This window comes from Myripristis murdjan, chromosome 15 (genome assembly GCF_902150065.1).
Source record: "Myripristis murdjan chromosome 15, fMyrMur1.1, whole genome shotgun sequence".
NCBI classification, from domain to species: Eukaryota; Metazoa; Chordata; class Actinopteri; order Holocentriformes; family Holocentridae; genus Myripristis; species Myripristis murdjan.
In genome coordinates this window covers 7247557-7265607 of record NC_043994.1, presented here as the reverse complement: position 1 = coordinate 7265607, position 18051 = coordinate 7247557, and the positions used below count along the sequence as shown (strand labels likewise).

Here is an 18051-nt window from a genome sequence, read left to right as displayed (position 1 = left end):
TGGGACAGTTGCAAGTAGAGGGAAGACTTTCGTGAGGTCTTGGGTGTGTTTAACACTGAACAATTCCTCTTGTCTCTATTTACATGTTCACTGGCACAGCTAGAAAAACATACACATGCCTGGAGTTGCCTACACCCTTACTGAAACCCATGGACCTGCTAGTACACCCTGTTAATGATTGGTTGACAACAACCACTGGTAGAACATTGACCTGGCCTCTACCGGACCTTTTATACATATCTGATTTTTTTTTTTTTTTTTTTTTTTTTTGTAATGGGAGTTATTCTGTCACTAAATTAACACACACAGGCTGCAATTGTCTACCCAAACTGACTGGAAACAGGTCAAACTGTGGGATCCTAAAACCTAAGAGCAATCACCATGCTTTTCAGGTTTTGGCAACATAAATACCCCAAGAAATATCTAGCCTTCGAGCTCTGACCTTGAACTGCATGACATTTTCTTGACTTTGCAGAAACGAACTGGAGCAGTTTAGTTTCCTGTTCCAGTGCTCCTGTTAAATTACACAGTTATAAACCCTAAATATCACTGGACTTTCACAGCCAATTTACACAAATTTTACAGTCTGGAATACACATATTAAATTCATGATATTTTATAAATTCCACGATCAGCAGGAAGTCAACAAATTGTTGAATAGTTCTCTGTGATTATCTAATATAATTTTTTGACTGAAATGCCCATCCATACTCTCAACATTTCTGTCATTAAAAAATCTCTTGTCACACACATTTCACATAATGCATGTTGAGATCATTCCTTATCTGTATGCCACATATAACCCTGATTCAAGTGACAAAGTGTAACAAAAATTACTCAAACAATCATGATAGTGTCACAGAATATTCTGCAAATCAAAATCTCTGAAAAATCAAGACCAAACACTGCGAGCTATGCATCCACTGGAGTATTCTGCACATCCAGATTTTTTGAAAAGCTCTAGCAAAAAATATAAATGTTAGCCTTCTAGACAAAACAAGCAAGTGTTGTTGAGACTGGTTATGGCCTGTATCAACTATGAAATGTGCAACCTCAATGTTTTATTTTTGCTGTTCTTAAACTGCTGAGAATCACAGGAAAACTACAAACTGAAGAGGGTTTCACTGTAGCCAACTATTAAAATATGAACTAAAACAATGTCTGATAGCTGTTAACCTTTGACAGGTATAACAATAAAATCTCAGTGCATCATTTCCATGTGTCACCAGATCAAAAAGCTGGTTTCTTAACTTTAGGGTCAAGACCTAAAAGCACCAGCATCTTTTTCACGCTAGACGAGAGGCTGAATTCCTCATTTGGTTCCCTGGCTGCTTATAATTTTAAAAATTCCTTCACCAAATTGAACTTAAGCCTACCAAGAACAATACCACCTCATATGCAGTAGGAGACATTTGCACAACAATGACACCAAGTTTCTTCTTCGATACTAACATTCTTAGTCTCCCAACATCCATCTAAAGGACAGGTCGAGATGTCATGCAGAGTCATTTTAGAGCATTCTTTTTCCAACAACCTCTGACTGATCCTGCATTCATACGGTGTCAGATTTATTGGGTACACGAATTTCTCACATCACAACTCGGCCATCCCAGTAGGTCACATTAATATTCTTACGGTTGAAAAACTAGGCAATAAAATTATTAATAAAGCTAGCCATAGAATAGCAAGCAACCTTGGGCTATTTCGGGAGATATTCAGGTATATTAGCATAGGAAATTGAGTGTCACAACATGATAGTTCGCAAAGAATAACCAGATCTCTTAAATTTGTCTTTGGGGTTCATTTTAGATAGATAGATAGATAGATAGATAGATAGATAGATAGATAGATCGATAGATAGATAGATTCATCCCGAAGGAAATTCACAAGCCAATTTACACAATTGGCTTAGGTTGTTTGTATGAGATGTATGTCTATTTGCTCTGTTCAGCCATGCTGGAGAGAGCAGTTACATCACAAGTTGGGCAATTTCTGCTGCTTCAACTCAGTCACTGACACAGGAGAGCATTCGGGTGCTACTTATTGGTGGGAAACTTGTTCCTGATAAATCTAACACCACTTGAACGCGAGAAAGGTTCAAATAGGTTGTGTTTGTTGCCTTCCATGGCTTCTGAATGTCTTCCAGTCAGAGTGGGAAGTTATCACCAGTCACCTGCCAAATACTTCTAAACTGGAAGTGTATACCTACCACTTGCCAAACAATCTACATTAAAATCTATTAGCTGGAGACATATCAAACATTTGTAGTTCTGTGTTGGTGGGTCTGTGTGTAAACCGCCAAAAGCTAAATGGCAGAAATGAAATGAAAGAAATAATTTTGATGTTGTCTGAAATAGAGACTGAGCTGAGAGACACATTCCGTTGTATCCAAACCTATGTTTTGGGCCATATCTCACCATGAATTGCATGGCATTTTGCAGTTTTGTAATTTGGGGATGAGGCATGGTACAGAGGAACACATCTGCAAACCTTCTCAGCTTGTCTTTCTTTGGATGGTTCCACATGTCCGTTATCAGCAGAAATCAACTGGAGACACATGGGAGGAAATATGAAATAAACAAGCAGACCAGTCACAGTCGCCCCACGTGCAGTTAGATTTTTGGAAAGGTGCACGTAAGCGAAGACGGAAGCCTCTGCAGGATACGCCAGCAGGGCAGACACATACAGCTTAGTTACGGCTGTATACTGACACAGGAATTGGCCTTCAGGTGGCCAAGATCCTGACCCCACACTCGTCACTTATCCGAATGAGCAATTTCTCGCCTGGAGCTAAAGTAACCAGTAAAGAAAAATCACATTCCTGCAGGGATTATATTCCAGGGACAACATGGGGTGGGGAGAAGCCAGAGGTTATCCAAGTTTATCAGGACTGTTGGTCTTCCTCCAAGAATAACTCAGCCATAAAGCAGAGGGGCCACAACTGGACATTTCAAAATGTACTGATGCCATATTCCCTAAATTACATAATCGGGCTAATTCTCATATTGGCTTATGTTTGTAAGGCTAGAGGGCAACTCTGTAGACAACAGCCAAGGAAATCTTACGTTATCAGCTGTTAGGCCATTACAACACCACACTCCTGTGGTAATTTGCCCACGTCCATATCACGCCAACACAGTCTAAACGACCATCTATTTGCGTTGAGCTGGATGTCTGGGGGGTAATTACATCACTATCTTCCAGTGAGATTTGATGCATTTCGTGATACTGTGTTCTGTACTGGTTTGCCCAGTTGCATAGACAAATGTTCTACAAACACTGAACTACATCTCACTCATCAACACAGAATGCAGAGTACATCTAGAATGATATGTTTACTGTCTGTCTTACCCTGTCCCACTGCACCTCATGTGAGATCCTGTTGTCCCTGTACTACTTAGCATATCACAATGTACCAAGTTACTAAACAAAATGTCAATAACTCTGCACTAAAAAGTTCCTGTACTTTTATTGTACCTTGTGTTTAAAGTGTGTTGGAGATTGTTTTGTTTTGTTTTCAATAAAATAACCTCTCACAGGATGCCTGTCTCTCGGTATTCTTGTTCTGCTGGAATGAGAGCAATTACAACTAGTGGGTAAATTAAATACTATTCCCCTTTTAGCACAAATTAATATTAATTTCGGTGGGAAACTGCAGGTCTTAGTGTTGTCCTGTGCTACTCAAGCAGGAAGACTCTGTAAAGGTTAGCACTTCCATTCCCACAAAAGGAAATCTAATTCTACATTAATGGAAAGACAATTTCACTGCCAATCACCCTCTTTGTTAAAGAACAACACTAAACAAAAACTTTAGTTACCTGGTCTTAACCAGGTCTAGTTTCCAAGGTCATAAGTGCAGGATGGTGGTCTCCAAACCATGAACCTTATTTTAAAAGGATGCAGGAGGACCCTCAAATAGAACAATTAAAAAAAAAAAAAGAAAGAAAGAAAAAAAACTGAAGCTGGGGCTGGAATAATTCAATCCTGAGGGAAATAAGCTCTCTTTCTAATAAATGTCTTAGAATAGATTTGATTCAGTAATAGGCATGAGAACTTCCTTGAAAGCAAGAACACAAAAAGTAAGGCTTCTCTCTCTCACTCACTCAGTCTCAGCCTCTCTTCCCTAACACAATTAAAGAATTACAAATGGATGTGAGGAATGCTGTCTAGCCGGCTTAGCCACCAGGACCCTAAACTTGCTGCTGGTCTCTTTGCTATCATTTCCACAGGATGAAAATGTCTTTCACCTTGACTTCCACACTCAGCCACAGCAACCACAGGCTTTAGACTGAATAGTAACAATAAGTGACAGCGAGAAAATCAAGTTGTGCACCTCTCTGCTATCTGTGCATGTGTGTGTAGCTACATATAAAAGCATAACTTCATACAACATATACTGGTTAAATCTGTTATTTTTTGTATTCATTTGTATAGTGTTGTGTTTTATAATGTTTCATATGTGCAACACCCTCATTAAGTAGGCTAACCCAAATAACAAATTCTTTAAGGTGTTAATTCCTTGCCAAAGATTATTTATAAATTAATGAATTGCTAGATGTACGAAAAAAAATTCATACCCCAGTTTATAATACAAGACAGAGACCATCTTGAAGAAAAAAAAATAAATCAATATAGAAATTTAACCTATTTTAATTCACATTACAATTACAATTCACATTTGGCAGATGCTTTTATCAAAAGAAACGTACATGAGATTTTCATACACCACAAGCAAAGATCTATTCAGGAGAGAAAAACAACATCAAGTGCCATAAAGCTCTGGTCCAAAGGACATAGGTGCTACAATGCAGTGCTACAAGGCAGTGCAAAGAGAGAATGCATACAGTGCAGTGGTTAATCCAACCATACCTTGATGAACTTACCAGGTTTCTTTTCACTTATGAGCTTCATGGTGATGCAAAATGCTAGATCACAGGTGCATGCAGTAACTCTACTGAACAGGCTCCTCTGCAGGCCTTAGTCTACTGTGTTTCTTAAAATGCTTCACGCAGCAAAGAAAATGCCGCTTTTACACATTCTGCGCCTCAAGTGCAAGTTTTACAGGATGATTTTCACAACATCCGACATAGTCAGCAAATAAGGGGCGGGGCCCGAGCCCTTTAACCCTGCCTCATGGAGACAGGAGTCGCACGCCGATTGGCTCAAGTATGCCAAGCCCACTTATCAGGAGCTGTTTCACCACCGGCTATCGACCAATCACAACGCACCAACTGCAACCTGAGGTTTCATAAAAACAAAAGGAGGTCTCCCTGACAACCAGAGGCTCAAAGACTCGAGAGAAGAACACCTAGTCACAGCGGCTAAAACACCTTATCTGATCATAGAAAAAAAACAAAACAAAACAAAAAAACAAAACAAAACAAAAAAAAAAAAAAAAAACAGAATGCAGTCCTATACAACGGAAACTGTAATATATAATTAATCTTTAAATTCTAACAATGAAACACAGTGAGGAGAGAATAGCACCCAGCCCGGTGTCAGAGGTTGTTGCTCAAGGATAGATCATGCACTGTCTCTGTCACTGCACCACGTTACGGTTGTGCAAGGCCAGCAAGCCCCTAGCAAATGAGTGTTGCACCGGAATATTACATGATCGCAATTATCTGGTTTGGTGTCACTTAGAACAATGACTAGGTGCTACGCATTTCTTCAACAACCATAATAACGATTAATTTAAAAACGACATATTCTGCGACGGGGCAGATGCACAGCGTCTCGGGAGATTGACACTTACGGGGTCTGTGCCGCCTCATCGACTCGGTCCTCCTCCGTAGCCTGCACCTCTTAGCCGGGGAGCCGTTGCATTCTGCATCGTCCGCGCGGTGCAAATGATGCACGCTCTCGTACGTGCTGTTGGGTCCGCCCGAGCCGAACGCATTGCTGCAGCCGCCGTTCGCGGTGACCACGACGTGGCTGTGAAATGCCCTCTGACTCTGTCCGTTGTTGACATGAAAAGGTCCCGACGCCCCTTTCTTGTCCATCATTGACTTGGCTTTATCCATGGCTGCAGCTACCCTATAGCGTAGCCTTGCTTAGCTTAGCATGTGCAAAAAAGAAAACCCTACAGCCAGCAACGAGGTACCCGGCTAACACGCTAGCTAACGTTAGCCTCGCTCGCTAGCTTGTGGAGCAGTAGTGGGACCTGCGGTACCTACTCTCTATCTGCTCAGCGACGTCAGCGAAACAGGTCGACTAAAATGTGCCGTGTATTTCTTGCATAAAGCGTAAAAGGGTGGAAATGCAGCTAGCAGCTAAAAGACAGCATTTCCTTCGAGGTCACTCTCGGTCATTTCCCCACATTGGGAGCCTGACTGGCGCAGCAGCCGGTGTGTGTATATAAGCGCTCGCTATCACTCGCGTTCGTTTGTGTGTATGTGCGTGTGTTTGGTTTACGTCACGCCAGCCTCCGGAGACCGAGGCCCAAACCCGTTCACCTTCTTCGACCGGTTTTCTGTCTTCTCCGGAGCACAGTTACACCGTGTATTTAAACCAGGATGCAAATAGGACACAGCGGCTCGTCAAATACAGAAATAAGACGTGAGAACACAGATTAAAGTGTCACACTCCTCGCGCTCCCCCGGCGCCCTGCAGCTGTGTGCGCCTTTATGTGCGCGCCGCTCCACACTGTCAACCTCATTCCGTGCGATCCTTCCAGGCAGTCACGCTGTCTGTGTCAGTGGATTCCTTTCGAAAATTAACTACTGATGTTATGGTGTAATTATGGTTGGAAACACGGTCTACTGACGTTCTACTACAGCAAAACAACCCCATGTCCTGCAGTAATATCACATGAATTACAGTAATAGCGTGCCTTACTAGATAGGCCTATGGAAAACGATACTTGGGTGGCAATTCGCTATATATATATATGCCGATTCTTAAGTATTGTGATTCTACAAGTATTGTCATTCAATATTACAATTTATTGCATTTTTTTTTATTATCCTCTGCTTTATGGATGTAAAGTTTCATGAGGCTCTGATTATCCTAGAGGTCACTATAGGTCATTTATACAGTGACATGAAGTTGCAAAAAATGGTCTCACTACAATGAAATGGATGCCATGGGAGCTAACATCATCACACATGAATCAAATGTGGCTCACTGAATCCACAAGAGTCTCAGCTTTCCAGTCAAAGCCAATTGATGCAGCTCCAAGACTGTTTAGGCCCCAGTCTGCACAAATACACCATGTTACAGCAGGCCAAAAGAATGCATTTGGACTGCAGGGTTTGTGGCCCAAACTGCATGGGATTAGCAGAAGGTGGTCATGTCTGCAAAAGGAAGAGCCGTGGCTGCCAGGGAACCCATTTTCATTCAGAGACATGGAGGTCAAAGGTCAAGGCACCCCTTTTGAAAATAGCCATGGTAGTTTTTCCCTCACCAAAATGTGGCCTAACTTTAGAGCGATATTTAGTCCCCTTGTCGACAACATGACATGGTTGGTACTAACATTTTTATTAGGTCATCTCGTTTCATATGATACCAATAACTTTACTTTAAATTGATTTAGTAATTAAAAAAATCAATTAAAATTGTAAATAAAATAAAATAAAATCACAATATATTGAAGTGAACTGATTTTACCCCCACCTCTAACAGAAACAGAAAATCACTACAGGATTTATTTATTTATTTATTTGGTCAGGCATTGGCAGGAATCATGATTTGGCTTATAGAATGCACATAGAAAAAATAACTCAAATATTCATATCAAGACTTTATATTAAACCTTTTCTTCTGTGTGCAAAATTAAAGATATATTTTTTGTAATTCTTTTTAAATGTATTATAGAATAAGTAGCCTATAGTTGTGAAAGCAGAGAAATTCTGTGCCCATCCTCATTAACCTGTTGTAAATTATGGCATGGATCTAGTCAGTTTTCCATTGCTTGTTTTTAGTTGAAAGAAACAAAACCAAAGACTTGATGTCTAAGAGGGTTGATGAAGTAATGTTTTGCTGCCATCCACTGGTAAAGAAATTGAGTTCTGTTCTTTTTACAACATTAATTAATTACATGACAATATGTCGGCTATAGTTTATAGAAACAAGTAAGATATGTACTTATTAAGGGACAGTAGGAGTTATTGTTCGGAAATGAGGTGTATTATTCACCTTGCTGCAGTACATGATTCCAATAATAGTCCAGTTCATCAACCAGGCAGCTAGACCGGGTAAGAATCAGGTCAATGTAGTGTAGGCCTTCAGGTAAAAATCCTTTAACAGGATTTAGTTCAACTCATTAATCAACCAATTAGTCATAGCCAACTGTCCTCAAATCCCTCCTTACTAAACCATTCTGTTAAGGAAGTCTGCGTAAACCCACACACATTCACTCTGTGCTGTGGATTTGTTTTTGAAAGCACACAGACAGCTTGTGAAAAATCTTTTTTTAGATGCATTTTATTATCACACTGTTTCAAAGGAGAAATCAAAGTAAATGTCTATCACAAAATAAACAATGAACCCTGATTAGATTAAGTAATTGTATAAATTAAAGTCTTATTGCACCATCAAATATTACCTATCTTTTATTCCCAGCATAAGCTCAGCTGTATAAATGGTTGAATGACCATTACGGCAAAGAAAATGAAAAACAAGAGTAGGAATTTTACTGAATTTTATTGTAGTCACACACAGAACAGTAATAGACGAGACTTATGGCTCTTGAAAACTGTTCCACTGAGCCTTGGGAATCACAGAAAACAGCCCTTTGCTCTTTCATCCCAAATGACAGACACCAAAGCCCTGAGGATATTCTAGAGATAATTTCCAAATCTGTCAGATAAATTCTGAATTTTGGTTATTAATAGCAAAGATCAACATGGACAACATGGTTTTGTTTCACAATTTTAACTTATACTAGGATAAAGAGAGCATTTTTTCCCTCCAAAGTCTGTCTGGCTAAATTTACAATCTTGCTTTGTGGAATACCCCTCAAATATTTATTGCTGATGTTTTGGGCAACAGACAAAAAAAAAAAAAAAAAAAAAAAAGGTCTGTTATGAAACTTTATTGTAGCTGTGCCAGCAATTTTGTCTTTCGTGATTCCATTTTGTCTTTTCGGGTATTTTTGGGTCCCAACATGCAACATACACCACCAATAGCTGTTTTTTATTAAACAGCAGCAGACTGTGGTTGTATTGAGCTAGCAGATGTAAAAATATCTAAGTATGCAACAGAATGTTGTGGATAAAGCTCAAATAGGCACAAGCTATTATTCTTGTGGAAATAAAGGCTTAAAAGGCCTCATTTGGACTCCTTTACAAAGAGCATGAGAGAAACAGCTCCAGCTGCACTGTCTTGTTCAACAAAGAGAGCTGGAACACAGAAAAACAAGCCTCCTTCTGATGTGACACACAAAGGGTGCAAATCCGCTGTGATCATGAGAACCCCTTTATACCTGACTGACATGAACATGTGCGCTGGGCGATCAGAAAGTACTCTGACAAGGGTAATAAATCCTAAATGTGACTCTAATTGACATACACTACATGGACAAAAGTACTGGGCTGCACCTCTTAATCACTGAATTCAGGTGTTTCATTCAGTCCCATTGCCACAGGTGTATAAAATCCAGCAGCTAGCCATGCAGTCTGCCTTTACAAACATTTGTGAAAGAATGGCTCTGTTTAAAGAGCTCACTGGATTTCACTGTGGTGCTGTAATAGTGATGTAATAGGATGCCACTGTTACAGCAAGCCAGTTTGTGAAATTTCTTCCCTCCTAGATATTCCACCATCAGCTGTAAGTGGGATTACTGCAAAGTGGGAGCATTTAGGAACCTCAGCAACTCAGCCACCAGGTGGCAGACCACGTAAAGTTACAGAGTGGGGTCGCTGAGCGCGGAGGAGCATAGTATGTAGAAGTCACCAACGCTCTGCTGACTCAGGTGCCGTTTACACGACAACGATTTTCACAAAAACGGTAAACTTTTGTTGCGGGTTGGCCTTTCATTTACACGACAACAGCGTTTTAGGTGCTTGAAAACGCAAACTTTTGAAACCAGGTTCCAGAGTGGAATTTTTCGAAAACGCCGCTCTCCCCACTGCTGTGTAAACTGGCAATATGCAATCCTTGTGAAAACGATGACAACATGGCCCCACTTCTGGCGTGACTATGAAGTTTTCAGCCCAAGCCAGGCCTTCTGGTCCAACATCAGTGATACAAGACCTCACAGATGGTCTTGTATCAATGGGCAAAAATTCCCACAGACACACTCCAAAATCTGGTAGAAAGCTTCCCAGAAGAGTGGAAGCTGTTTAGCTAGAAAAGGAGGACCAACTCCATATTAATGCCTGTGGATTTAGAATGGGATGTCAGAAAAGCTCCTGTAGGTGTGATGTGGAGGTGGCCCGATAGTTTTGCTCATATAGTGTATAAAGCCAGTGCACAGCCATGTAAACAGGAGTAATCTTAAATGTGTGGATCCAAGCAGGAGGCGCATGCAGGTCAAAACCGGAAACCCTCTGGTAATAACATGCTAAATATGGATTGTCAACAAAAGAGCAGAAGTGACTACCAACTGTAAAGAATAAAATATTAACAGAGTTAGTGATATGTGTTAAAATCTGGATTTTGGCTAGGGGAAAAGAGAAATGGATTTCAACATGCATACTCTACGGTCGGGACGATCTGCTTATCTCCCAATTCAATACTATCCTGATTAGGTGCAGATTCCATGTGTAATTCTTAAGTACTGCAGTTCTCCAAGTACTGCGATTTGATTTCATGATTTATTACATTTTTGCTTCTAGAGACTGTACATCATGAGCCATATTTCCCAAAACAATGCACATCAAGTATTTAAGTATTTAAACACAGAAGTATTGCTGTTCAGTGTTACAATTTACTGTGATTTTTATTATTTTTTTTTAATTATATTGAGTCAGGAATCAGAAAAATTGACTTAAAAATTCATCAATGAATGCATGAATCAATCATCAGTGAATCATCTCCCCAACCCTATGCTGGACAGGTACTTCAGTATGAGCTGTGAATATAATCCAGGTACATCAGAGCTACACACAGTCTGGATACAAATCACATATTAATACCAGGTGTATAGAGGGCCTTAGCAATAATAATGTTAATGTGTTAGTGATGGTAACAGCATTAGTTGTTATGAATAATTCAAGCACTTTGGTTGGTTGTGAGGTAGTGGCAGAAACTTGTCTACGTCTGTGAGGCCATCAGGAGCCTCTCTTTAACAGCTCCAGCTTCATTTCTCACTGTTTATCTGTTGAAAGTAAACCCAGCTGCATCGTCCAGAAGGCACTGAAAGCTTCACGTGGCTTTTCACACACAGAAAAATTAATAATTAATATTAACTTAAGCAAAAAAAAAAAAAAAAAAAAACTGCAGGGGGTTGTTAATCCTTTCAAACCTGAGCAGATCCATTTGATTTCTTTGGAAGACAAAAGGAAATGAGCAACTTAATGAGGAAAGACCCCCAAATTGAGTGAGAAATTAGTTAAAATTTTCAAGAAAATTAGAGATAAAATGACCTGAAATTAAACAAACAAAAAATGTCCTGAAAATTAAAAAAATGAAGAAAGAAACAAAATGACCTGACAATTATCCAAACAAACAATCAATCAAACAAACAAACAAACAAAAATGTCAAATTATGTAATTCTAATAATTATAAATATGCTTTTCTGGATATTTTTGGCAGATAATTTTCTTATATTTTTTTCTCTCTCTCTGACTCTCTCTCTTCAGCTCATTTTCTTAGAACCTTTTACTAATTTCTTACAAATTTTCAGGCTATGTTGCTTATTGCCTTTGTCCGCATGTTTTTGAAAGACATTAAGCCAATTTGCTGAGGTCTAAAGGGTTAAATGCTTGTGGAAGGCGTCTGCATTCAGATTCCTTTCACAAGCACCGAAACACAAGAAATCTGACATCAATCCTGGTTTCAAAGGGTTTCTAGCAGCATCCAGAGCCCTGCCCAGTGCTGCCCAGGAACATGTCATTAGTGGTGTCCTTGACTGACGCAGCTCCTATTCATCCATCAGTCCATCTATCCATCCATCTATTCATTCAGTCATTCTACCAAGGCAGCTCGGTGCCGTCCCAGTTGTAGGCCTTGCCGGTCTTGTCGACATTCAGAGCGTCGATGATGCTCATCAGACAGCTGACGGAGTGCTCGGTGCTGAACAGCTTGTCCTTGGGTACGTTTTTATGGTACGGCCGAGACAGGTCTGTGTTGACTGTTCCTGGGTGTAAGGACACACACACCACCTTGGACAAACAGAAAGTGAGAAAAGCTGATCACCTTTAGACATTCCCTGTTGTTTTCGATACATATGCACAATCAGAATCAGAAACGCGTTATTGATCCCCGAGGGGAAATTAGGTCGTGTGTAACAGAGGCATGGATTATACAAAACTGGGGTACAGTTCAGTTTTAGGAAGGCGTTCTTAATGAGAGAGTACTTATTTCAATTTTAAGGGGATAGGTCAGCCATTTTGAAAAAAATCAATATAAGACTGTTATTTTTAAGAATGTTACCTGGGGGGAAGTCCATCTCAATGGCAGGAGGCTAACATTTAACACAGAGGCTATAAATCATCTACTATGGTCTAATTTTATAGCATTTATTTTAAAGATTACAAAAACAGCAACCGCACACTCAAAACACTGTGCATAATTTGTAATCTTTATTCTTAAGTTCAGCTCCAGCACCTTTTCTAAGCATATTGCTTACGGATGAGCGGTGGCTTTTTCTCATAGCATTTATTTTAAAAATGATATGATATTTAATGTCATATTTAAAAATGCTCCATGCAGCTTCTTTAAAGTCACAGTGAAACAGCACTTTGAGAGCATTTTGCTGCCTCAATTTGATGTATTTTCTACTGAAACAGGGTATTGGGGCGGAGTGCCACACAAAGAGGCATCTTTATTTTAGTTTTTTTCTGTGCAAAAATATACATCAAAATGCAAAATAGCCAGGGTGGATGGACAACTTTTTAAATAAAAATCTGCCATAATGAAAGAATAAAGCTCAAGATTTTGCTTTCTTATTTTTTGAGTTAAAAATTGTTTTAAAAGTATTGCTTGATTTCAATAACAAACAACTGTGTTTTAGTTGGGGTATTGACACGTGTGAATATGAATTTTAACCAATAACATGATGCGGTCAATTACATCATCCGCGCTGGAATTGCCAGCAGTAGAATTAGAGATGCCAAACAAAAGTATAGCTCAATATTTGTTTGGGGGAAGAAAAAAAATCACAAGAAGTGAGGCATCTTTCTAAAGTGTAAACTAATGGGGGATGAGCAAGAGGCAGTTTTATCTGATTTGATATTTTATTGGCTGACATTTTTGATCACATATACTATTTTGTCATGGCATCACCACTGAAGATGCACTGTTTTCCAGGAAGAGGTAGTAATGGGAATTTTATATAAAAATATAAGGAAATCAAACCGTAGTGAATACATTTGATTTAATTGTTAAACTGTTGAATATTCTGACATGGGAAATTAGCTAACAAGTGATAAAAGGTTTTATTTTTCATTTCAAACAGCTGTACCTTGGGTCGACCACGGCCCAGCTCTATGGACAGATTCCTGGTGGCCATGTTGAGAGCCGCTTTAGACATTCTGTAGCTGTACCAACCACCAAGACCTGAGGGGGAGAGACCGAGAGAGAGACAGACAGACGCAGCATGCCATCTGCTATCAGCAGTCATTTATAATCACCACTGACATCTGAGGGAAAATAAGATCGTGTGACGCACCCTCAGTGTTTAATCCATTCCAGATCATATTTTGCATATTTTGTGCTGCAATCTACCGCCATGTATTTCTGTTTCAATTAATGACATCCTACATTTCCCTTCACATAAAAATGCATGTAATCTCCGAACAGATCCACACAACACATGAAACTTTGTGTTCATCATGGGGCAAGGGAAAACGGATTCACTTGTCACACCAACTGGCAAAAGGGGGGTATAGAAGTGGGTGGGATTTATTTTTGGTGAACATCCAACATGTGGAACTGGCATATCTAGGCCTATGCACTCTACTGAATGCTTCCAAGCTTTGTCTTTGAGGATAGTTTGAATTATGCACTGTGGTGCAACGTGCAGCTTTCATGCTTTTCCAGGCCAACTTGGCCACCATGGCTCCAATCTACCATTGTTTGACTGGTGGTTGGTGGTTGTTTCCCACCGTGCCTACCGTTGTCACCGATGGATCCCACTTTGGCGGTGATGTTGACGATGATGCCACTGTGCTGCTTGGCTTTTTCTGGAGGCTGCTGGCCGAAACCACCCCCGCCTTTCTGAAGGAGGGGCGCAAAATACTTGGCCATCACCAAGGGGCCAACCGTGTTGGTAGTCAGGGTGGAAATGATGCCCTGCAGTGGGAAATGAGCAAATAATTACAGATCAGTGGCTAAATCAGTTATCAAGATGAGATGGTTTGGTGACAGTGGCAGTGCATTCATATAGACTTGCAGGATATGGACAAATGACTGAGTGAAAGAATGAACAAACAAAGGAGGTGGTCAGTAATCAAATAATGATCTCATCTCCTCTGTTCATTTCCAGGACAGACAGTCTAATGTTTAACGCATTGATCAATAAATCAACAATTAAGAGTTGTGAACAGTCTGTTTTTCATGTAGCCACCAGAGATGGGTGAATGAATGCAGTAGTGAAAATGAAGTCATTACTGAAACGACACCCTGCAAGATGAGCAAATACATATGAATAAGTTATTAAATCAATAATCATTAAAATGATCAGTTTTAGATATTGTTGGGTCATTTCATGTGTATGCCGCCTTCTTCAAATTAATTAAATATACCTTCTGAAACACTGATTGAATGACTTATTGATGCATTTTGCTTTATTGGCTAGACCACGGGTCCAAAACGTTTTGATGACAAATGAAGTGGCAATAAAATTAAAGCATTCTTCATTTTCCTGGGGGTCCCTGTGAACCTCTGCAAGGACCCCTGGATGCTAGGATTAAAATCATTAGAGCAGATCGCAGACCCAACTTGCATACCAGTCACTCTGGCTGGCTTGAAGACGAGTATACTGTGCACACTAGCGGAAGAGCCTTATACATGAAGAGGTACATTCAATATAATGACGCTTTGCTTTTCGGCATATGTGCAAATAAGGTACAGCACAATTTAAAACGTTAATTGAAATCAGAAACTCTTTTGATAAATTCGGCATCTAGATAAACACTTTATTTCAATTAAGTCTCCATTTTTATAATTGATTTTCCCTGCTCACTGCTGCCCCTTGCGGTGCGTTGTGGTAGAGGGCGACTATGGGAATAGTAAAGAATCACCTGTAAAAATTGAACCTGTATTGAAATAACTGTTGCTTTGTGTACTGGATGTGTGCCGAATGATAGAGTAGGTCCTGCAGATTTGCCACAAATCTCAAATATGTGTTTTACTTGCCGTATACATGCGAATAAGTACAGTCACAAAAAACTCACAGATTTTTAAATGGAGTATAGTTCACATCAATTATCTGCACTATAGCCCCACACTGAGCAAATAACATCCGAGTCACTTTTCATCCTAGTAGTAAGAAACTGCGGACAGCGCAGGGTCCTCACCTGAGCGGAGACATCCCTCAGGCTGGTCTCTCCCTTCCCGGATGGGTGCAGCATCGCCGACGAGTTGACGATCAGGTCCAGCTTCCCGAAGCTCTCCTTGACCCGCTCCGCAGCTCCGCGGATTTCTTCCTCCCGATTGACGTCCAGCCTGAGGACCGTCAGTCTGCCCGGGTGCTGGGCGGCCAGCCCCCGCAGCTCAGACGCTCCGTCCGGGTTCCGACATGTCGCTATAACGGCCGCGGGGCTTTTGTTTTTCAAGATGTGCTTGCAAAATTCAAGCCCCAGTCCTCTGCTGGCTCCCTGTATCAGCGCGATGGAGGCGGCCATGACAGCTGTATGACACAACAGCACGCCGGTGAATGGAGACTTGTAGTATTTTACCTTCAGGTGCTGCCGGCCGTATCGTAAATTTAAGCTTTACGACCCAAAGCTGACACTCCTGTGATTTTTAGTAGATTGGAGGTAGTAAAAACAAAGTCAGTAGCAGATGATAAATGTAGAACTATTCGTTATTATATGTTATTATTTTGAATCAAATGTAGAGAACATTTAGAGAACAAATATACACGAACGTAAATTACTTAAAACATTAATTAGACTGCATGTCCAGTGCCTTTTTAGTAGGATTTTGTCATTATGTTTGCTGATTTTTATTATTGCCACAGTGATGTTATTTATATTATTTTTATTTAGTTATTGCATACATTTTATTATTATTATTATTATTATTATTATTATTATTATTATTTACTCCCAGAATCCCTCCAAAGTGTGTCAAGTTTTGATTCTCACTTTGATAGGCTACTCGGACAAAGGCGCTTACGAGGAGTACCTGAAGGCAGCATTGTTTCACAACAAGCACAGTACGCCCTCTGTAGGTCACTGGCAAGGATACTTACACAACTCTGCCTCTGCATTTGTCTTGTAGACTAAGTATGCGTTTCCACTTGGCCAGACAGGCTTGAATGCATCTTCCAGTGTAAATCTAGCCCCAGTGCTCCTTGGATTCATTCATTTACACTTGGCCTTTTGGCTTGACTGATCAGCTCAAGATGCATGAAGTGGCTTAGAGCAAATGAGGTAGAAGGTGAGCTTTAATGAGGACTTCCTTAAAAGCACATGGGACACCCTAAAGTCACAGTAAAGGGGCTTCCTCATTGTTACAAGTCAAGCCACTCTCACACCGATACAGATTTAGGCAAATATTTTTCAAATATGGTTGTTCAGGATCCAAATTTGCAAAATAAAGACCTCTTACATAATCCTACATACTATCCATCTATTTTCTATACCCACTTACAGCTAAACAGGATGACATGGAGTCCCAGCATGCACTGGGAAGAGGCAGGGGAACACCCTGGACAGGTCACCATGCAGTTCCCAACACACAAACCCAGTTCACACCTATGGCAAATTTAGAGTCATCTTTTTACCTGACCTGCATGTTTTTCGACTGTGAGAAACAGACACACACACACACACACACACACACACACACACACACATGCATGCACACAGATAATTCATCCACTAGCACACAACTCCACACAGAAAGGACCAGGTTCGGGTTTCAAACCCATGACCCTCTTGCTGTGAGGCAAATCTCCACCCTCCCCTTGAAAAAAATATATTTGATGCATGCATATTATTGGTTTAGCTAAAGGGGTTGCATGCTATTTAGTGATTATTTCACATTTTGATGTTGTTAGGATGTTAAGAGGAGAGTTGCCTTCACTGTAGACTGGCAGCTATAGAAAATACAGCAGCACTTTTGCTTTCATTGTTGAATTTTTTTTTTCAGAAAGTGAAATCAAACTGTCTCTCCAGTGGCTGTGGATAACCTTGAACCATTTCAACGGCCTACTTTTGGTCATCCCCCAAGAAAACAACATATAAATTACTACTTCCCCGTAAATTTAATCATCTTTACTTTGTACTGGTGGTTAAGTCCCGCACTGTGATTACCTACTTAAGTTTATAGTTGACAAACCTTTTATGTAGGTGTATGGAACAAGAATATAGTTTCTGGTCGACTGTAAGCCTCAGACAGCTTCAGTCATCTTCCATGTTGAAGCCACTGAGCAGAAATGGCAAATCTATTTTAATGTAAAAGATAGCAGGCTACCAGTCAAATGTATCATGAATTGAACAAAATGAACACAATAAGGTATATTACTGATGCATGGCAATTTCATGAAGAGGGATAAAAGTCAGAGGCCAATCAGGGAGGGTAACAGCTGACTGGGAAAGGGACAGGGTGTGGCTGAGGGCAACAGGAGGGGGTGGGGTGGATTGGGTGTGCCGGGTTGGGCCTGATGTCCCACCACACAACTAAACCAGTGCAGACATCATAAATCATGGTCATACTGCATTGTAGAAAATACAAAAAGAATACATGCATTCATTTTCCAAGCCGTGTATCCTTTT

General features: G+C 40.3%; 2 protein-coding genes across 3 annotated transcripts in view; both read right to left on the bottom strand.

Moving 5' to 3' along the window:
* The window catches only part of pank1a (pantothenate kinase 1a), a 32116-nt gene extending 25569 nt beyond the window's left edge, over positions 1-6547 (bottom strand). Inside the window, exon 1 of one of the 2 annotated variants that reach the window (XM_030069908.1) lies at positions 5756-6547. In XM_030069908.1, coding sequence (XP_029925768.1) covers positions 5756-6023 — 268 coding nt within the window. In that variant the 5' untranslated portion in view covers positions 6024-6547. Of the gene's footprint in view, positions 1-4883; positions 5035-5755 lie in introns of those variants that run through there. The other variant, XM_030069909.1, reaches the window with a different exon arrangement.
* Positions 6548-10747: 4200 nt separating this feature from the next.
* Positions 10748-15991, bottom strand: LOC115372216 (C-factor). The gene is made up of 4 exons (XM_030069914.1): positions 15625-15991; positions 14221-14398; positions 13569-13663; positions 10748-12267 (listed from the first exon to the last, which is right to left on the bottom strand). Exons 1-4 carry the CDS (start codon positions 15949-15951, stop codon positions 12076-12078), a joined length of 792 nt encoding a protein of 263 aa, XP_029925774.1. The 5' UTR covers positions 15952-15991; the 3' UTR covers positions 10748-12075.
* Between the last annotated feature and the right edge of the window lie 2060 nt (positions 15992-18051).